General features: G+C 48.4%; 2 protein-coding genes across 8 annotated transcripts in view; one reads left to right on the top strand and one right to left on the bottom strand.

Annotated features, from left to right (window-relative positions):
• Positions 1-11,840, top strand: part of ST3GAL2 (ST3 beta-galactoside alpha-2,3-sialyltransferase 2) — an 80,414-nt gene extending 68,574 nt beyond the window's left edge. For 6 of the 7 annotated variants that reach the window (XM_061594627.1, XM_061594625.1, XM_061594622.1 and 3 more), the window contains 2 exons: positions 4,312-4,431; positions 7,531-11,840. In XM_061594627.1, the coding sequence (XP_061450611.1) occupies positions 4,312-4,431; positions 7,531-7,704 (294 nt within the window). In that variant the 3' untranslated portion in view covers positions 7,705-11,840. The remainder of the gene's footprint in view (positions 1-4,311; positions 4,432-7,530) is intronic. The other variant, XR_009758876.1, reaches the window with a different exon arrangement.
• A 996-nt stretch (positions 11,841-12,836) lies between these two features.
• On the bottom strand, positions 12,837-20,627 carry LOC133369368 (C-signal-like). The gene is made up of 5 exons (XM_061594629.1): positions 20,565-20,627; positions 20,013-20,256; positions 19,606-19,764; positions 18,960-19,070; positions 12,837-13,090 (listed from the first exon to the last, which is right to left on the bottom strand). Exons 2-5 carry the CDS (start codon positions 20,145-20,147, stop codon positions 12,977-12,979), a joined length of 519 nt encoding a protein of 172 aa, XP_061450613.1. The 5' UTR covers positions 20,148-20,256; positions 20,565-20,627; the 3' UTR covers positions 12,837-12,976.
• Positions 20,628-21,960: the final 1,333 nt, after the last annotated feature.

Genomic DNA, 21,960 nt, shown 5'->3' with positions numbered 1-21,960 from the left:
ACTTCCAGGATAAAATCCACCAGGACTTAGACTCCACTGCTATGGCAGGTGAATCAAGCGAGGTATCCAGAGCACAGCCTTGTTCCGATTTCTTGGATGAGTTTCAGTTGGTGCAGCTTGAGGACGTTGACAAGGTGCTTGGACAGGTTCATGCAACCACTTCTGTACTGGATCCTTGCCCTTCTTGGCTAATAAAAGCTAGCAGGGATGGAACAGCCAGCTGGGCCAGGGAGGTGATGAATGCCTCTCTGCGAGAGGGGGTGGTCCTTGGCTGCCTGAAAGAGGCAGTAGTGAGACCACTCCTGAAGAGACCCTCCCTGGACCCAGAAAATCTTAATAACTATAGGCTGGTGGCAAATGTTCCATTCCTGGGCAAGGTCCTTGAACGAGTGGTTGTGGGCCAGCTCCAGACACTCTCGGATGAGACCGATTATCTGGATCCATTTCAGTCGGGTTTCAGGCCCGGTTTCGGCACTGAGACAGCCTTGGTCGCCCTGTATGATGACCTTTGTCGGGAGAGAGACAGGGGGAGTGTGACTCTGTTGATTCTCCTTGATCTCTCATTGGCTTTCGATACCATCGACCATGTTATCCTTCTGGGAAGACTGGCTGAGTTGGGAGTGGGAGGTACTGCATTGCAGTGGTTCCGCTCCTACTTGGTGGGTCATCTCCAGAAGGTGGTGCTTGGGGAACATTGCTCGGCACCCTGGACTCTCCAGTATGGGTTTCCGCAGGGGTCAGTTCTGTCCCCCATGCTGTTCAACATCTACATGAAACCGTTGGGTGTGGTCTTCCGGAGCTTTGGAGTGCGTTGCCATCAGTATGCTGATGACACGCAGCTCTATTTCTCCTTTTCATCCTCTTCAGGTAAGGCTGTCAATGTGCTGAACCGGTGCCTGGCTGCGACAATGGACTGGATGAGGGCTAATAAACTGAGGCTCATTCCAGACAAGACTGAGATGCTGCTAGTGGGTGGTTCTTCTGACCAGATGGTGGATGTCCAACCTGTCCTGGAGGGGTTGCACTCCCCCTGAAGGAGCAGGTTCGTAGCTTGGGGATTCTCCTAGAACCATCTCTGTCACTTGAGGCTCGGGTAGCCTCGGTGGCACAGAGTGCCTTCTACCAACTTCAGTTGGTGGACCAACTACGTCCCTATCTGGACAGAGATAACCTGGCTTCAGTTGTCCATGCTCTGGTAACCTCCAAATTAGATTACTGCAATGCACTCTACATGGGGCTGCCTTTGAAGATGGTGCGGAAACTGCAGCTTGTGCAAAATGCAGTGGCCAGATTGGTAACAGGGACCAGACCGTCCGAACATATAAAACCGATTCTGTATGTTTCCGAGCTCAATTCAAGATGCTGCTTTTGACCTATAAAGCTTTACACGGCTTGGGACCACAATACCTGATGGAACGCCTCTCCCAATACAAACCCACCCGTATACTACGTTCAAGATCAAAGGCCCTCCTCTGGGTGCCTACTCCGAGGGAAGCTGGGAGTCTGGCAACAAGCGAGAGGGCCTTCTCAGTGGTGGCCCCCAAATTATGGAATAATGCTGTTGACGAGGTGCGCCTGGCACCAACACTGTTGTCTTTTCAGCGCCAGGTCAAGACTTTCCTTTTCTCCCAGGCATTTTAGCATGTGCTTTAAATTGTTCTAAAATTTTAAATTGTTTTAAATTGTTTTTAAAAGTTGTGTTTTTAAATTTGTATATTTGTTTTAATGTTTTTAGTTACTGTAAACCGCCCAGAGAGCTTCAGCTATGGGGCGGTATATAAGTACAATATATAAATAAATAAATACATTCCATAATTTGGGGGCCACCACTGAGAAGGCCCTCTCCCTTGTTGCCACCCTCCGAGCTTCCCTTGGAGTAGGCACCCGGAGGAGGGCTTTTGATCTTGAACGTAGTGTACGGGTGGGTTTGTGTTGGGAGAGGTGTTCCATCAGGTATTGTGGTCCCAAGACGTGTAAGGCTTTATAGGTTGAAACCAGCACCTTGAATCGAGCTTGGAGCCAATGCAAGCGGGCCAGAATCGGTTTTATATGTTTGATGTATTTTAATTGTATTTTATGTATTTTAATTTATTTTAATGTTTTTGTGATTTTATTGTTTACAATTTTATTATGTATGTGTTTGGTTTTATTTTTGTAAGCTGCCCTGAGTGCCCTATTATAGGGTAGAAGGGCGGGATAGAAATATTTTAAATAATAAATAAATGAACAAACAAACAAATAAATAAATAAATAATATTGCATGTATAATATACATTTTTTGCAAATTATTAGTCTGACTTTTTTTAAAATACAATGCATGAGGTTGTCCAGTGTGGGCAAAACTGATCCCCCCCCCCGTTGAGAGTACATACAAAGTGCTTTTGTAGGTTAGGAATCCATTTAAATGCAGATGACACGCACGGTGATGCATTTCCCTGTGACAGACCAGTAATTCAGATCTCCAAGCCTTCTACAGGAGGTGCAGAGTGATTAAAATGCACATGTTTTGTGGGGTCAAAAAAGACTTGGAGAAGAAAGCAGCAAAGTTTTTGGGGAGGGCAGAATGTGTTTTACAAGTGGCTCAAACACCCATATTCCTAATAATGGGATGAAAGTCAGGATCTTACAAAGGGGGGGAGCCCTTTCCCTGTCTTCCTCCCAATTCCTGTTTGCATCTCCTGCATAAGCCCCCTCCTTCCACCTTCTTGGCTGACTTGAGTGGAGGAAAGTGGGCTGCACTGAGCAGTGGGGTGGGGGCTGGTTTGACTGAAGGAGCAGCTGCATGTGCTTCCTCTCATTGCTCCTGGGGGTGCCCCCCTGCACCTCTGCTCGCCTCCGGCACTTGGAGGGAGTGAGTGCTTGTTCTGAGCCCTTGCTCCTTTCAAAGGCATGAGGTCTCTGTCCAGTAGACCATCTCCAGTCCGGCCCTCTGCTCTCCCCATTCAGGCCCCTGGGCAGGTCTTATGTGGGCATTCCACTGTGCAAATATAAGGAGTGATGTTCAAAGGGCGCAAACATCCATACTGCTGATCCTGGACATTTGACAAAATGCTTGTCATTCAGGCTACTTGATCCACACCTGCCTTCCCCAACCTGGTGCCCTGCTGATGTTTAGGAGTACAACTCCCATCAGCCTCAAGCAGCAGGACCGTATGATGCTGGGGCTGATGGTGCCTTCAACTTGTTTTGGACCCCAGGTTGGCCAAGACTGACTCTGTGTACACTTTTGAAAGGTGTGCCTTGGGAAGTCAATCTCTTCATCTTTCTGAAAATGTAACAGGCAGTGTTTTAAGGCAAGATGAATGGTTTCCGGGTCACTTCAGTTCCCCCGACACTGAATGCTTTGTAAAATGCCCATTATCAGCAATACAGGCGTCACTTGCAAGCTAACTCTGCCAATTTACGACAGAGCAAAAGGCTACGATTGCTCAGTGTGCTGTAGAGAGATTTCAGCTGATCGGAGGTTGGATGCATCATTGTGAGTGATCCACCTGCTGACTTGGCTGGAAGTGAAAAAGCTGGGAATGGGGGAAACCCAATTTTGCACAGGCCAAGCTGAGCTGTTGGGCCTGTGATGTGCATGGCTATGGCATCGGCTGTTGCTGGCTACCAAGAGTGTGTGTTAACATAACCCTTTCTCTTGCAAGGGGCTGAAGAGAGGTTTGGCTTGCTTGGCTTTAATGAAGCCTGGGGCTCCCTTGGTTGCTGTGGAGCTGAAGGGGCTGGTTGTAAGATGTGTGACACTCACACACCTCTGCAAACCAGGGCAGGAGGAGCATTAAAATTGTCAGGGGCATGCACAGATATGCAAGCCACAAGGGAAGGGATCATCTGGATCTGTGCTATTTCTAATCACCAATATTTTCATTTATCTGTCTAGCTAGAACAGTTCTATCCTGCCCTTCAGTCAAAATGGCTCCCAGCTGAGTTACAAGCAAATTACTGAACCCAAGAAAACAGAATTAAAACAATATCACAATTGAAAACCTGCAATTAAAATCAACAGTTAATGCACTTTCAAACTAGAACTTAAAAACACGAAAAACCTGCAAGATCAGGATATGCACTGAAAACTGGCAACAGTGATGAAAATATGTCATAAGTGACCTTTATCCTCTGCTAGCCTTCAGATAAGTTATCTAAAGAATGCCGTGCTGTCGCGGTCCTGTAGTCCTTTTCCTCTGGGCCAGAAAAGTTCAGAACCTCCCTTGTAACAGAAGACGAAAATGTTTGCTGCTGTATGACGGGTTTTCTCATGGAGAAAGTGCTGCTGCCTCTTGTGATGCCTTGTACCATGATTTGTCTCCTTAGGTTCAAATCTACAACCCAGCTTTCTTCAAATACATCCATGACCGATGGACAGAGCATCACGGGCGCTATCCATCCACGGGAATGTTGGTGCTGTTCTTTGCGTTGCACATTTGTGATGAGGTTGGTTTTGAAATGGCTAGGGAGGCGTCTGAGGGTGCGAGTTCTTCAGCCGAGAGACTGTGGGGGAGGGGGGTGTCTGGAATTTGGCAGGCTCACTTGTTAGCCTGGCATATTTCACAAAACAAACTCGATGGAGGTGTGATTTTAAGCAGAGGGTGATTGGGTAGAAACAGACAGAATAAAAAAACGAGCTAATAGTGCCTGACCACTTGGCACGGACACACAATGTAAGTCAGGGCACGGAAAGAAATGCACATTTCCAATATATTGCAGTACATTAGTAATTTTAAAATACAAATAAAATATAAAACTCAGCATAGTAAAATACAATGTAAATTGAAAGCTAGAAGAGAATGTAACTAAGCAACATGATGTAGATAAACAATTCCTGCACTGAGCAGGGGGTTGGACTCGATGGCCTTATAGGCCCCTTCCAACTCTACTATTCTATGATTCTATGAACCCTAAATGCCAAACACATTTAACTAGGGCGTTCACACACACATGGATTGTCATTTTCGTGTGTGTGTGTTTGTGTAACTTCGTCCACACATGAACACTTTCAGTTTTATGCCTCCCAAATCGATCACAATGTTTCCCATCGACACTAGCAGACAGGACTTGATGGGAAGCATTTGCACTGTCCCCACCTGCCATAAGATCTGGAAATCTGAGGTCTGTTATGCCATGTGGGCAGGTATTTGTCTGCCTGCCCTGGCACACCTTTTAAATTTTTGAAATACAAGTTTTCTGATAAACCAGATTTGCACAAAAGATTAGTAAAAAATAATTTTTAAAAATGTGTGTTGCTCCAAGGCAGATAAGGATCTGGAGTCGCTCACATGAAAGGCTGCCATTTCCTTTTGTGCCTCCTGTGCTTGCAAGGGCAATTTTAATTCTTAATATGGTTGTTTTGTGCAAGAGCAGTTCTGCGCAAAAGAGCTGTTATAAAAATAAAAGCACTGCAAATGTGCTTTCAGCAACAACTGTGGCAAAAGGCAGGCTGCATCCTTTCCTTTGGGCTGGAAGGAGAGGGTGTGGCACCAGTCACCAGCCTTTGGGAGTCTGGATGAAGAACGCTCTGCTCTGATTAAGGTTTCCAAGCTTCCATGGCACATTGCTGGAGTATCCATCTGCAAAGGAACAAAATGTATATCCTACTCTCGACCTCAGTTTTCTTACAGTATTTTCTGGCATACTGCATTCACAGTAGTCATTATTGTATTCAAAAGCGTTATATTTTATGGTCATTTTAAATGATTCATGTGCTACAATATAGTGAGTAAAATTTGTACTTCTTTTTGTGGACCTGGCTTTTATGTCATGGTAAGCTGTAGACTCTGGCTTGCCAGGACCGTGTGGATGTGCTAGCTGCCAGGGAAGAGCTTGCATCCACTTTGCTCCCGACTCCTTGGTCCTTGAGGTTCCATGCAGTGCAGCAGGTAAGCCAACGTTTGGCGTCCTGTGTCATCTGAAGGCAGGATTGTGGTTCAGCACTTTCTCCTCCTTCACCATGATCAGTGGCCAGGATTTTGAATTGAAAGGTATGGGGAGGAGCACGCTGCTGCAATCTCCTCCCCAGGAGCCAGCCCTATGCCGTACTTTGGCTTAGCACAATGTGCAAATGCGGCCTTGGTGCCTCAGCTAGTAGAGAGAGCCCGATTCTGCTCCCTGCTCCGCCATGATGCTCATGTGGGCCAGTTCTCTCTCTCTCCCTCTCTTCACCTGATCTATTCACAAAATTGCTGTCAGGACAAAATTGAAGCGAGAAGAGAAGTGCGGGCACTGCTTTGTGCTCCTTGGAGGAAGGGCACAATGAAGAGTATAGAGTAACTTCTTTATTTTTAATAAAATATATGCAATATGCATAAAGGATATTTAAAATAATTAAAAACAATTCTCTGTGTGGCTCGCACTTGACCGGGAGGCCTGCATGACTCCTTTCTGCCTGACATTCTAATTGATGGCATGGAGGGGGTGTCTTATGTAGGGGAGCACTGAAAATACTGGCCGCCTCCGCCTGCAGCTTGTGGTGGTGACTGCCCAGAAGCCTGGCCACTTTCCTCCACTGCCCAGGTCTACCTCTTGCCCATGCAGATCAGCTCTAATCTCTAAATATGGTGTGTCCTGGATGTTTAAGCTGTGGAAATGCATCTGGGGTTTTCAACTTGGGAGACCAACCCTTTACAAATCCTTTCTCTGTCTGGAATAAATTAGGCATGCCGTTTCCTTGGCATGTTTGGGAGACCTTGTCCTGTTCTCTGTTCTCTTCTGGCAGGAGCTCCTCTTTCTCCGATTGCCTGAGCGCATGTCTGTTGTGGAGAACCTCAGGGGAGGAGAGACATTCTTGTTTTCCTCTCAGTTGTTGAGTAACTCTCCTCTTGGGAAGAACCTGTGCATGTTGAAACGCCTCAGAGAACAGTTTGGCAGTTGATCATTGCCCTCAGTGGCTTCTGCCTTCTGGTCTCCGCGACATGTGGTGGGCTCTCCAGCACTGGAGGCGTTCAAGAGGCAGCTGGACAGCCCCATTTGGATATGCTTTAACTTGGATTCCTGCATGAAGCAGGATGGCCTTAGAGGCCCCTTCCAAATCTATGATTCTATGAATGTGTGCAGGCCCTCTGAGGAGGCACTTGGAGGTCTTTGAAGGGGGCTGCTGTGGAGTGGGAAGGCAGAAATGGCTGTAGCTGTTTAGTGGCAGGAAAGATGAAACTCCAGACATGAAAGCTTTATGTTATATGTTGCCGTCAATGTGGGTGGTGCTTTAGAGCAGCCGTCCCCAACCTGGTGCCCTCTATAAGTTTTTGGAGTACAGCTCCCATCAGCCGCAGCTAGCATGGCCATGTGATGCTGGCGCTGATGGGACCTGTAGTCTAAAAGATCTGGAGAGCACTAGGTTGGGGAAGGTTGCTTTCAAGCAACAAGACAAGTCCCTGTCCTGGGAGCTTGCAGCCTAAAATGCAGCAGAAGGAAAGTGCAGGAGGAAGCGAGGGAGGAGCATTTTTCCTGTTTGGTGACATGGGCGTTGCTTTCATTTCCGTGGCTTTCCCCCCCACCTGCAATACCAGGCCCTCTTTTCTCTTTCCCTGGTGGCTGCAGGTGAATGTCTTTGGGTTTGGAGCAGACAGCCGTGGCAACTGGCACCATTACTGGGAGAACAATCGCTATGCAGGGGAGTTCCGGAAGACCGGGGTGCACGATGCAGATTTCGAGGCCCATATCATTGACATTCTGGAGAAGACAAACAAGATTTATGTTTATCGTGGCAACTGACCCTTCGGGCCACCTTTTTCCAGTGTTGACTTGGAGACTGGCTTCAGGTGGATGGGCCAGGCGCAATGACTTGCTACCTGTTGGGTGTGGGCTGAGCACTGGATCTCCCATGAACCCGTCACAGTGGACCCTGGGAAGCCTGCACCGCAATGAGGCGCCAGTGGGGCAAATGGGGTACACTGTTTCTGAAAGCAATTGCAGCAGAATGACCATCTTGAAAGGGAGCAAAGAAAGTGTGCAATTTTTTGTTTTTTTCAAATCAAGAGGATTTACAGAAAAGCAAATGTAATCAAGTTTTGAGCATGTAGCTCAGGCTCCACTTGGTGGTTAAAACCAGATGGTGCATATGTCTTCTTTCTTTGAATGAAGATGGAAAGTAGGAAGGAACACACAAAAGGAGCAGCCAGCAGCATCCCAAATGGGGTGTGGCTGGTCAGATTTTTCTCCTTTTTTGGAAACTCTCAAAAGATCTGCCACTCTTAATCTGCTGACAATGCTGAGCACTGACCTATTGCTAAGAACTAGGCACTTTGGGGCTGCCTTTGGGGCTGCAGCTAGGACTACTAGAAGAAGCACTTAAAATCTAGAAAGACTCTTTGTTTTTTTAATGAACTTTCGTTTGCTAAATGCAATTGCTTCCCACTTTTGCCCAGGGAAGATCCTTTTTGTGTCTCTTCATTTTGTACAATCAGGTTTACAATGCAAAGTAGCTCGATCGTATTTGTTGTTACAATCAAGTAAGCTCTGGAAGATTTTGCTTGCGGAAGCAAAGCCTAGGAGGGTCTTCCCCTTGAGAGCAGAGCGGGCTGAAGACCTGTCATTCGGCACCCTGACTCAGGTGGGTGAGGGGATGGGTGATTATGGACACGTGTGTGTGTGTGTGTGTGTGCGTGCGTATGTGCAGCTACTCTACCTCCATCTTTCTGCCCTACCCTGTTACTCAGAGTGTTTCAGCGATGGGGGAGGGTGCTAGGAAGATGGTCCCAGGTCCAAAGTTGGCTGCCTCTTGGTTGAAAGAACTCTCCTCAAGACTCCCCTCCAGTAGTTTGGTTGATTGGTGTAGTTAAGCCCCTGCTGACTGCAGCCGAGAGAGACGGGCTTTGAAAGGTGGAAAGCAAGGCTGCGTTGTTGTTGGAGTCATTGGAGGCTAACGTAGCGGGGGGGGGGAGCTGTTCTTGTCATTGCTGTTCCAGCTCTTCTGCAAAAAGTAAGGCAATCCTAGCAGCTGGTGGGAAACAGAAGAGCAGGTGGAGAATTGTCTGATTTTCAGATTTATTGTTTCCCCTTTCTTAGTATTGTCTTGGGATACTATGGAGTTCCTGCAGGGCAGCAGAAGGTTTTGTGGGTTTAGCAATGCTACTCCAGCAAAAGGCTCTCTTGCTTCTTCCCGCTGTGAAAGGCCACCTGACGGCTTCCAGGATTTTACCCACACAGGTATTAACAGCTTGCTGTTGGGCAGCAGACCAGATCCTGCCAAAATATTTCATAGCCACTGAACGGAGCTCTTTGAACTTGGGGCGGGGGCCCCCTCGGCTCATTATCAGTCTTGCCAACTTATGAGAGGTGGGAGGAGCGGTCCTGTGGAGGGAGCCCCATGGCATGTTCAGGGTGGTCTGCCCATGCTTTTGCCCTGACCTTTGAGTTCATTGGCACTTACTTAGGGAGTGGGGATTGTGAAGTTGGGCTAGAATTCCATTTCTTGAACCTGGAGGGGAGGAGAAGGCAAAGCGGAGGGGCTTCCCTGTGGTTGGGGAGGCCAGGGTCTTGCAGACACGCAAGAGCACGAGGTCTAGGTAAGCCCCCCAGCCCCCCTCCTTCAAAAGTGCAATCATGCCAAACAGTGTTGAACAAGGGCTCCTTTTCAAAGAATTACTTGCCTTGAAGTGCAGAGGAGGGCAAAGTTCCAAAGGTGGCCAGTTGCTCCCTGGGGCAGAAGGGACGTAACTGCACAGTCTGCAAAAATGTTTTTGTTTTGCCTTCCACTTGTTGACAGGCCTCTGCAGAGTGTGGTGTGTGTTGAGGGAGTAGGGTATATACAAGGCCAGAGGGGGCTTCTTGGTTCAAACAGCCACAAGCGCTGCCCTCAGAGCCTTCTGCTAATGAGCCCAGGCCGCCTCTGATGGCTGAGAGGCCATTTGGAGAGGGCCAGGCTGGGCCAGGCTCTCTTTTCAGCATCCCAGGCACATGTGGTCACAGCAAAACTGAGGAAGCCTCTGGAGAAGGCATTTCTAGGGCAGCCCGCCAGAGATTTGGGGCTCCTACTGGCCCCTGCTAGTCCCAGCCCTACGATGCCGGGCTGATGGGAGCCCAAAACCTCTGGAGACGACAGGGGAGGGAGGTTGTCTGCCTGTGAAGGGGCCGACAGAGTGGGGGTGCCCCCTTTTTTTCTTTCCAAGACTTTCCCAAAATCTCTGGGCATTTGTGGGCCAGGGCAGGTCAGTCTCGAGCATCAAAGAGTGCCTTGACTTGCGCTGATGGTGACATTGGACCCTCTTCAGTCACTGTGCCGTCCCCCCCCCCAGCTTTGTCTGCTTTTCAGGTTCCTGTTCCTTTCTCTGCTCTTTTCTCATTTTCTGGGCTGCTGCTTGGTGCATGTTGGGAAGTTTTTTCTGTTTGAAAAAGCCAACCATGTGACAAAGCAGGTTTTAGCCACTGCCAGGCTCTTAGCAGCACATGCATTGCCGCTTTGTGTTGGGTGTGATGGGACAATCACCCCAGCAGAAGGGAATCCCTGTTAGGACAGATGCCTTCTAGCAGCAAACACTCCTCCTCATCTCGCTGTGTCACTGAGAGCTGGACATCTTCTCCCCTCTGCCTCTCCTTTCTAGATGGGTTGCAAGTCTTCCGGCTGCAAGACTTGGCAAGCTCTCTGTGCTTCCAGTAGCTTCCAGAAGACTGGGTGGAGGCAGGTAGATTGTGCTGGGTGGCAGGGTTCCCATAGGACAGCTGCTCTGCAGAGACCGTGAGCGGGCTACGAGCTTGGCCAGGACCTCCCTTACCATCTGCCTTCTCCTTTTCGACCACCAAAGAGAAGAGCTATCCCAGGAGAGTTGTGCACATTACACTGAGGCAGGACAACTAGATGCCTGGCAAGATCGTGGAAGTGGGCAAATGAATGTTCTCATCTTGCAAATATGGTTTAAGGTACTGGGCACCTCATGCTGGCTTTCTAGTTTGTTTCACCTCAATGTCTTATTGAGGCAATTTCCAGTTGATTGTGGTTTTGTCACCTGCTCAAAGCATCTCCCTTCCCTGTTTCCTACCAGCTGGAGGCACGGCCAGCCTATCCCTAGGGCAGGGTGAAGGAATGTCCCTGGTGAGGGAACATTTGAAGGGGGCTCCAGTACTGCCAGCCAGCCAGCTGCCGTGATGTGACTCTTGTCCTCACAGTAGCAACCATTCAGTCCTCAGATGGCCATTTTGCTGATTTCAGGGAGACGTGTGTGGTGGAATTTTGTCAGTTGCTTCAGAACTGCACGGTGGAAACCTCAGCCATCTCTGGCGGAGATGCCGGGCAAAATGGCTACTGGTGAACGCCAGAAGAGTTTCTCCGTCTGGGAAAATGGTTGCCGGTGGTCTGAACGAGGCTTGCTAGGCATGGAGTACCTCAAGAGGAGCAAAGGTCTGGAGAAGGCCTCATGAGGCCCTGGGTTGTCCAGCATTCTCGAAGAACTCTGCCTACCAAATCTTCCTGCTGCTTCCTGAGCTTTAGAGATTTGGGGCAGGACTTGGAGACCTGAACCATCAGCTCCTTTCTATAGTCCAGGCTTCAGATGTGACACACACCCCGGCCCGGTTTTTCCAGGTCTCTAGTCCAGGGCCTGAACTTTCCTCCTGCTGCTCCCTCTGAAGAGAAGGGAAGACTTGCCCCAATGCCTCTGCCTTGTGCTGCCTCTGTAGGCTAATCTCTTGTAAACAGCTACTATATAAGCTGAGGAAATCATGGACCCAAAGCTGTTTGGGTCCCCCCACCCCACGCCCTTTCCTAGGCTACACTTCCCTGTCAGTATTACATGCCGCTCTGTTGCCTCGGTTTGTAGTTTTTAACTTCACATGCCACAGTTAGAAGAAACTGGATTTATTTTGTATTCTGTTGTACAATCAAAATAAAATCTGTACCTTTTTCTTTCTGCTGATTTCTGTAGTGTTTGTGGGGGCGGGGAAGGCTTGGCTTTTCCTTTAAAATAAGATTGCCAGAGAAGGGGGTATTTGCTGGACCCCTGAGCATCTAGGGGTGGGCGCTGGATGTGGGGTGGGGAGAGGGCAGCCGCCCCCCTCAGTTTGACCTTCCCCTTCATGGGCTACCTTGCTGATGGGGGGCTAGTGGGAGTTTTTCAAACAACTTCTAATTTTGGAACCGCGTTCTAAAATTGGCACCAATGAAAGCGGTTGGCTCCAGGGGTACTGGAAGTGTTGAATCTGGCTTAATTATACTTCATGTAGTTACCTTAAATTTAACCAACCTTTATACCAAAACATACAGGTGTGTTGGCTCTAGATTGAGACTTCCTGGCCAACAGTCAGGTGGAAGGAGGCCCTTTGCCCTTCTTCCAAGTGCTGGCATGTTATTAATAGATGGATTTACCACCTCGGGCAGGGTAGGCCCATCATGGCAGTTGGTGTCACATATGGGAGAGTCCCCCTGCCTTTGCAGAGGACTAGTGGGGTATGAGTGTCAAGCAGCACTCTCCCCCCCCCCCCAAAAAAAATATTGGGTTGTTCTGGGCTTAGTTTCTTGTGTCTGAGGTAAAATGCTTGTAATGATTTTCTGCAGAGTCACTGGGCAAAAGAAGAGACTTTAAAAAGTGGCCTATTTCTTCTGCTACAACAAACCTACTAGAGTTTAAGGTGCCACAAGACTCTTGTAAGTGTATTTAACATACTATGCACTTCTTCTAGCATATAGGAATGAATATTTTTAATAGTTTAAATTTGTTTTTAAAATTTGATATATGAGGCTTGAATGCTTAAGAATGTTAGCCATCTCTCATCTAGACCAACATGTTAGTAGCCTTTGGGTGCCATTAATATTTGGATGCCAGGGGCTGGGCCGGGTTGAAAAGATTTGCAACTGACCTCAACAATTTGCCCATTAATGAGGAAGCAGCCACAAGAGCAATGGACTACCAAAATCTAATCCAAGAACTCCTTTAATTGCCTTCCACTTTGAGCAGAAGAACACAAACTGTGGCTCTTCCCACCTCTTGCAAGACTCTGGGTTCCTTCTCAGGACTTACGGGAGCGTCCCATCTTCTGCCTCCCTCTCTTCTCCTCACCATGGGACAATTTGTCCTTCCCAGTTTAGAAAGGCCCCATTATCCTTGGCAGAGAGGCTGGAAAGCACCTGTAAGATTCCTCTCGTACTGGCGGCCACAGTCAGTACTCCCTAGAACAAAAAAGTGACATCATTGTGGTGCATCAGATGGCCAAAAGCTACCATCTGGCCAGTCACCAGCTCCATAGTGGTCCTGGCAGTGACAGAAAGCAAGCTGGAGCTCCTGGGAACAGACCCCTGCCCAGGAATCTGTTTGCCTGACTAGCAGTGACCTTGCAGGAGAGCAGGCGTTGCCCTGGGCATGCTAATGCAAGACTTGCCATGCGGGGGCGGGGGGAGGCCTGAACTGTGGGAAGTGACACACACACACACACACACACAGAGCGCTTTGATGGAGGGCACAGAATTTTTGAGACTGGAAGAAAGGTGCCTCAGAAAATGTGTGTGCTTCTCCCCCTCCCCCTGCACAACCCAAACTTTGCTCCACGGCATAAACTATGCACAACTTCAGCCTCTATCTGCTTGGGAGCTGGGATGAATCATAGAACCATAGAATGGTAGAGTTGGAAGGGGCCCATAAGGCCATCCAGTCCAACCCCCCTGTTCAATGCAGGAATCCAAATTGAAGCACACCCAACAGGTGGCTGTCCAGCTGCCTCTTGAAGGCCTCCAGGGTTGGAGAGCCCACCACCTCCCTAGGTCATCGGTTCCATTGTCGTACCTGTTGCACCTGAGGCGCAAGAGGAGTTAGATCAGGGAGAGGAGTCAGATGAGGACAAGGTCCCTGGGGGTGTTGAAGGAGGGGGGACTCTGCCAGCCCGCAGACTTCCTCGGCCAGCACCCCCACCAAGGCAGGTCCCGCCCTGTCTGTGAGTTCCCCGCCTGAGCCGTTGGGAAGCAACCCTTCACGCCTGCCAACCCCACCCCCGCGGGAATCCCCACCCGGCACTTCAAACGCTTCCCTGCCAACCAGCTTCCCACTCCCCAAGGACGCACCATAACCTAGCAAAGTCCCACTGTCCGATGGGCCATTGAAGGCTCGCCCCCCTCACTCCGCGCAAGAAGGTGCAAGAAGAGGGACTTTCAGAGGGTGGAACTTTGGAGGAGCCGTTATTTGCTTGCAAAGACCTTCCCTACTTAAGCAGGTGCCCACCCGGGCTCTAGTGCTGAGTCAACTCTCTCCAAACGCTGCAGAGACTGTTCAGGTAGACTAGTTAGGGAAAGTAGTGAGTCAGAGTAGGCAGGTTTATGAAGTGAAATCAAAAAAGGGGTCAAAGACCAAGATGCTGGAAAATAGGAACTTTTATTATAGATAAAACCCAACGCGTTTCAGCCTGTTATCTGCAGGCCTTCATCAGGGGTTATGGTAAACCAAACAAAAGGGACAAGTTAACTCTACACACATATAGAATCAGACACATATACATAGTACATATAAGTCTTTAGGACAGTCTGATGCTCACATAATAGCTTGTAAGATTATAAGACCAGCAAATTGCTTTCTATACTGTGTCAATATCAAATGTCTCAAGAGTAATGCAATGGGTTGTCTGTATATATACACAAGCAGTCCAAGCGAAGTACAGGTGAATGCAATGATGTTCCCTTTAGCATGAGGAACAACTAACACCTGGATGCAATAAACAAATATATATAGGTATATAGATGATGTCTTTTGTATCTGGAGGGGCTCGGTTGAAGATTTAAAAAAAATTTTTGAATGGGTTAATAATAGGAGTTCCCACATCCAATTTGATTTCCAGCATAGCATGGACAAGATTAATTTTTTGGATTTATTGATTACAAAAGAAAATAATCATTTGCGTACCACAATATATAGAAAACCCACAGATAGGAATACCTATCTTAGATATGATAGTTTCCACCCAAAATCCCTCAGACAAAATCTACCTCATGGACAATTTCTAAGAATAAAACGAAATTGTTCCTCAGAGAGAGATTTCTTGGAACAATAGCTTGTCCTAAAAAATCAATTGATTAAAAGGGGATATCCATCCCATGTTATTGACAATAATTTTGAGAAAGTTGCTGATAGAGAACGCGTTGACATTTTACAGAAGACAGTACCAAAAAACTCTGTTCGTCTAAACTGCAACCTAACTTTTGACCGTATCACCAGTAGGTTGCAGAGCAGCATAAAAAGACACTGGCACATTGTACGTCACATCCCTGGTTGTCAAGAGCCACCTCTGATCTCTTTTAAGAGAACCAGGAATTTGAAGGACATCTTAGTCAGAAGTGATTTCAAGGAAAATTTGTATCCAAGCACAAAGGTCCTTCCAGGTACCACTGCACCTAGGGGTCACCACCCCTGTGGTCACTGTGTTTTCTGCAGATACACTTGCAAAATGATGGAATTTATCAATCCAGTCAATCACAAAAAACACACTCTGAATCACTTTTCAACTTGCAACACTTCAAGAGTCATTTACGTGATACAGTGTGGCTGCTCAAAAATGTATGTGGGTCAGACTTCAAGAATGATTAAAAAACGCATAGGAGAGCATCTTAGCAACTTAAGGAATAAAAGGATGGGAGCCCCTCTAGTGGACCACTATAGCCAATGCCCACATTCCATAGCCAATCTAAGATTTTGGGTTTTGGAGAAGGTGTGCGGAGAGAATGAAGATATTCTATTAAGAAAAGAGTTATCTTGGATTTTAACTTTAAAAACAATGACCCCTAGTGGTTTAAATGAAGATTTTGAGCTTCTTCCCCTATTGTAAATTTTGAAAATTTCCCATAGTCCCTCATTTGTTTCTTGCATCTATGTGTTAGTTGTTCCTCATGCTAAAGGGAACATCATTGCATTCACCTGTACTTCGCTTTGGACTGCTTGTGTATATATACAGACAACCCATTGCATTACTCTTGAGACATTTGATATTGACACAGTACAGAAAGCAATTTGCTGGTCTTATAATCTTATAAGCTATTATGTGAGCATCAGACTGTCCTAAAGACTTATATGTACTATGTATATGTGTATGATTGTATATGTGTGTAGAGTTAACTTGTCCCTTTTGTTTGGTTTACCATAACCCCTGATGAAGGCCTGCAGATAACAGGCTGAAACGCGTTGGGTTTTATCTATAATAAAAGTTCCTATTTTCCAGCATCTTGGTCTTTGACCCCTTTTTTGATTTCTCTTTTGGATGCTAGCCACCCTCTGCTTATTCAGGTTTATGAAGTGCACTACTTTGGATGTAACCATCACATTAATAAAACAAGAATTAAACTAAACCTTGCCTCTGTCTTGTGTCTCGGACTGTGGGCAGGACAGTACCACTATAAGAGTGAGGACATTTTTCCTGATGTTCAGTCAAAATCTGGCTTCTTGCAACTTGAGCCCATTATTCCGTGTCCTGCACTCTGGTATGATTGAGAAGAGATCCCAGCCCTCCCCTGGGTGGCAACCTTTCAAGGACTTGAAGAGCACTATCCTGTCTTCCCACAGTCAGGGTAAACATGCCCAGTTCTTTCACTCTCTCCTCAAAGGGCTTTGTTTCCAGTCCCCTGATCATCCTTACTGCCTTCCTCTGAAACTGTTTCAGTTTGTCTGCATCCTTCTTAAAGTGCGGTGTCAAGAACTGGATGCAGTACTCAAGATGAGGACTAACCAGTGTGAATAGAGAGGAACTAGTACTTAAAGCCATGTGGAAACTATCTGTCTGTTACTGCAGCCTGGAGGAAGGCTTTTGACTCAGGCTGGCCCCCAGGAGCACCTCCCACAGAGAGAAACGCTCTGGGGCAGAGCATGGGCTTTGCAAGTGTGGCCTTGGCTTTGATTACTGCCCCTTCGCGGGTTCTTCCCTTTTTGCTTTTCTTGGCTGGTGGGGCTGGGGAAAGTCTCTCTCTCCCTGGCGCCCTCTATAGTTATGACCACTCAGAACTGGCCAGCCTCCCCCGACATGGCAACCTGTGCTGGCCAGCCTAATGGGGGCTGCCGCCCCAAACATCTGAAAGGCGCCAGGTTGGGGGACGCTGGCATGGATCGTACTTGAGTCGCGAAGGCAGCATCAGGCTGGTGCAGATTTGGGGCAGAGTGCAGAGAAGCCCCCATTGGTCTCCAGGTGACCCCTCGAGTGTGCTTACTGTTGTGCTTGCTGTGGTGAGGGAGTGCAATCCTGACCAAGTTAGGCACGCACACTGGAGTTCCGCTGAGCAGAGGGAACAATCGGAGGCTGGGCCCATTTGGGGCCTCGTGTCCCTAGACTGTTTCCGTTCCAGCCCGCCATCCTGAGGCCTTTGAAAACTGGCTCCCAGAGTTGGCTGCGTTTCCTTCTCTCTCCCATTCCCTTTCCTCTCATGACTTTTGGGCTGTATGCACACTAGTCGCCAGAGCAAAGCGTTTCCATCGGCCACACCTGGAGGGGGAACAGATTGATCTGCCGATCAGTTGCAAAATCTCTTTGAAGCGGATTTTTAAAAAGATAAAAGCACTGAAGCTGCTCCGACCAAGTTTCATGGTGAAAAGGGGTGGGGTCTGACTTGTGTCGTGTGGCCCTGTTTTCAGAAGAGGGAAGGGGAGACGCCCTGGAATCGGCAGAACAAGGCGCGTGTCTCTACTGTTACAGTGCAGGCCGGCCAGCAAACGCCCTCTTGTCTTATGCAAGCTGCTCCAGGAGGCTTCTGGGCTTGAAGAGCTGGGAAAAATGCTTCCAAAATGTGCCTCAGTCCATAGTTACCATAGGACTTGAGTGTGCCTTGAGTTCTTGCGAAGCAGCAAACTCCAGAAGGGCTCCTGCTGTCCCCTTTTCTAGATAAGCAACCTGCCTCCCCTTTGGCCTAATTGCATGTGGGCGGCTGGGAGGGGAGGAGTTGCAGCAACAGGGCGGCACAGAGAGAGAGGAGAATGGGCCAAGGCAAAGCCCTGCCCAGCAACGCTATCTGGCCCACACAGAAAGGCCGTCCCTTTCTCACAGACCCACCCCCCCGCCCTGGAGCATTGCACCTGCTGCTTATGGAAGCCAACTAGCTACCCTTCTGGTTGGATGGCATTTCAGAGCCATTCTGGATGTGTCAGTAGCTCTCGTGGCAGGTGCCAGGCAGCACAGAAGTGGAACCTGTGTATCCAGCTCTTCTCGTGGCCCATCCCACGGAAACATTTCTGTCTTGGATTCTGACCTGCAGGCCCAAAGCGCTGTTGACTGTTGACTCCAGCCCAAGGGTGCTCGGAGCAGTGGAGGAGAGGGTGCATTTCCCCTGCTGCTACTCTTGAGTAGAACGAGCCCTTCTGTGCAAAGGCCAGCTGACAGGCAAGTAAGGCTTGGAAACAGATGGTTAACAGGGCGGGGCTCCAGGTGTTGCTGGACTCCATCGCCCGTCATCCCTGACCATTGACCATGCCGGCTAGGACTGATGGGAGTCTGAGTCCAAAAATATCTGGAGGGCCGCAGATGTTCCCCAACTGTGATTTAGGAGGACAATAAGAGAGGAAGCTGCCTTAGACCACTGGTCCTTCTAGTCCGGTATTGTCTACACTGACTGGCAGCAGCTCTTGGGGTCTCTCCCAGCCCTACCTGGTGATGCCAGCAGGGAGTGAACCTCAGATCTTCTGCAGGTGATCTACCACTGAGCTACCGCCCTTCCCTTTTAAAGGTGCAACTACGTGGTTAATATGCAGCAAGTACCCTCTTTCCAAAGGCTCCAAACCTGCTTAACTGGCTTGCGCCCCAAGCAACTGCTTGGCCCGCTTGTGTCTTTGTGCACAGAGTGTGGGGCTTTCCCAAAGGGCCCAGGAAGGACGCCACTGGCTCCTGGGCAGCCATCGGAGAAGTCAAGCAGAGGGGCCTGGTCACCCTGTGGGCACATCAGAATCCTAACTCTTTCACCTCAGAAGAGGGATTGCTCAGAAGTGGGCACTAAGGGTCATTCCATGGGGTTGTGTGGCCCTCGATGCTCCCTTGGTAGAATGCAGCCGGAAATGCATGAAGGTGGCCCTGGCTGCTTGACTTACCTGCTCTGCTCCCAGGTGGGTTTTCACTCCTCCAGGGTGGATAGCGATACACAGGATCCCCCAGGGGCCGTAGCCCAGTGCCTGGCAGCGTGTCAGCATGTTCAAAGCAGCCTGCAGAGGAAGCACACCATCCGAGCTCAGCCTTTTGGGCCTGGATCAAGTGGAGCGCAGCCAGTGTGTGAGGCAGCAGGCAGGCAGGCAGGCTTGCTGTGGCTGGCCTTGTGAACGGCCTGGTTCCAACCCTCATGGGCAGGAGGGGCAGGGGAAAGGCAGGCAGGATAACTTCTAGCCCCCAATCAGAGGGACTAGTTAGACCACAAGAAAAACGTCCAAATGTTTCTGGCTTTCACTCCACAGGCCAGACCACTGAGCCTGGGAGAGCCAATGTTTTCAATGGACTGTCCCTTCCTCCGCTTCCAGTTTGGTCTCCAGAGTTGGCTGGGCCATACAGGCAGGTCTGGGGCAGCCCAGGCACTCTCGCTGCGTCTGGCACAGTTGTGTAAACACATACATGGAGTCCACCCCAGATGCACCCTCTTTGCCACAACCATCTTGGGCCTGCTCTCTCTGCTCCCATCCAACACCACCACCACACCCCAAATGTAGTCCAGGGCTCGGAGTGCGGCTCCTTCCCCTTCCTCCGTACCTTGCTGCAGCGATAGCCAATGTCTTCCTTCCATTCCCACCCATCAATAACCGAGATGGAGCCATAGCTGCTGGACATGTTGACCACAGCCGCTTTGATGCAGCTCATCCCATTGTGGCTGCTTCTCTGGGCAGCCATCTTAAGCAAAGGCAAGAATGCCTGCAGAGGGAAAGAGAAAAGTGGCACCCACCATCACACGGCCGTCACATTTGACCAGGGGCTCCCACCTCGCTCATTCTCTGCCCTGCAAAGCCTCCAGCTTGTTCTCGCTGGAGTGTGGCTGGAGAGCTCCTTCAGACTCCATAGCACTTTCTGCAGCTTCTGTTAGGCCTGTGGGGGGACCATTATTGGCTTGTGAACTGGGCAAATGGTCCTCCAGAAGCTCAGCCCACCAGCAGCATCCTCACCTGACACACCAGCATGGGCCCAGTGGTGTTGGTGGCATACACGGCTGCCATACTCTGGGCATTCTCGGAGTCCAGAGTAGTTTCACAAGCAATGCCGGCATTGTTTATGAGCAGGGTGAGGCCACACCCTGCCATATACTCTTCTACTTTATTGGCAGCTTCCTTGATGCTGTGAAGATCTGTGACATCTAGGACAGAGCGAAATGGAAGGATTTTACAGGGGATGCAGGCTGTCGCTCCTCCCCTGCCCAGGACAAAAAGCAAAGTATTGCTATGTTAATTCTGCAGTTGTGGGGAACCAGCATGTGGTGTAAAGGATAATAGTCTTCAACCATAGGTGTAAAGATGAGACCCAGGTTCAAACCCCTTGGTCACTGTCTCTTAGCCTAGCCCACCTCACAGAGTTGCTGAGATTTAACATTGAGAGGTACTGTATTGACTGGCCTGAGTTCTTTGGAGGAGCAGCAGTTTGGAAAGAAAAGGAACAATAAGAAATGATTTGTTGTTGGAAAGAATCAAGCAAGACAATAGTCGTTCATGGTGGGTACATACCCAATTCAAGCAGAACGAGAGTTGAGAAGTTTGAACACCTGTGTGCCATTTCCTTTAATATCTAGAGAGAAAGAGAAATCTGTTTGTGCAAGTGGTACATGTGCAAGGCCATAGCAAATATTTGTCCGAAATTCAAAAGCAGCTGGATTGTATCTTGGGAAACAGAGCTGCAAGGAGTTCCTATGCATTTCATTTGCTTGGGGCCTAGCATCTACCTGCCATCAGCATCAGGTCTTTCAGGCCAAGTTCCATAGTCAGGTTGCCTGTTCACCCCACAGCTGCAGTGACTTTTATATCAGAAGGTTCAGCCACAGGTACTGAGTCTTAAGTGCAAAACTATGCTAGTGATGGGGTGCTGAAGGTTCTTGGTGGTGTCACAGGTGGGGGCTGGTCAATCAGCTCCCTGCACAGCCAGTTCCTCCTGCAAATTTGCAGAGGCTGGGAAGAAATGGGCAGCTTTGCTGCTTTACAAATGTTGCTTCACTGACTTTATCTTAGCTGTAAGAAACAGCATTGCAGTAGTTAGCTTAGCCACTTCAAACTGCTTTTGAACCAATACAGATAAATTTTGTTTATACTGATGTAATAAACTCCTACTGTAGCAGTTCAGTCTGTATAAAATACATACAATGGTAAATATTTAATTGGAGAAAAATGTTTATTATTATTTCTTCAAGAGTGCACATGGGCACACACGCTTTAAAAGATTTTAAAATAATCCCAGAAGAACATTTTTAAAAGCACTCTCTTTAACAGCACTATATTAGATCCACACATCATCAGTAGATGCATAATACAAGGATGAAACAATGTCCAAATCTGCATTAGCTCCTTCAATATTGCCATTCCAGAAGGTGGAATACTCTCTGCCTGTTTTAATGGAACGTGCCTGATTTTCCCCTTCACTTTCATGAATCCTAATTTCATTCATTTCATCCCCATGTAAACCATCCATCTGTTGAGGGAAACTTTTGCCATCTCCCATCACTTTTGCCCTCTCTGTTTTAATTGATGTCAATAAAGACGAGGCCTTCTGTTTAGCCTTATCCAGGTACCGAAGAAGAACTGTAAGCAGGTACAATGTACAGATACTCTAGCTAGTATATTGGCAAATGTTCTGCTGTTTCTATCCTGTTTCTCAAGTCCTCACCTGTCCTTCGGGTCCATCTGGATGCCTGCAGGTTGCAAAGATGAACCGAGGAGGATATGGCACCTTAAAGAATTGCTCTACCAATCCCAAGCCAATCCCGCGATCACTTCCCGTCAACAACACACTCTGTCTGTCTGTCTCTCTCTCTCTCTGTCTCTCTGCTGGCTAGAGGAACTTGGGATGGGTGGAGATATCTGAGCCATAAGAGACTCTGCCCATTTTTAGTTAATATCTATTGATCATGCA

Source organism: Rhineura floridana, chromosome 13 (genome assembly GCF_030035675.1).
Source record: "Rhineura floridana isolate rRhiFlo1 chromosome 13, rRhiFlo1.hap2, whole genome shotgun sequence".
Lineage (NCBI taxonomy): Eukaryota > Metazoa > Chordata > Lepidosauria > Squamata > Rhineuridae > Rhineura > Rhineura floridana.
This window is presented reverse-complemented; position numbering and strand designations above follow the sequence as displayed.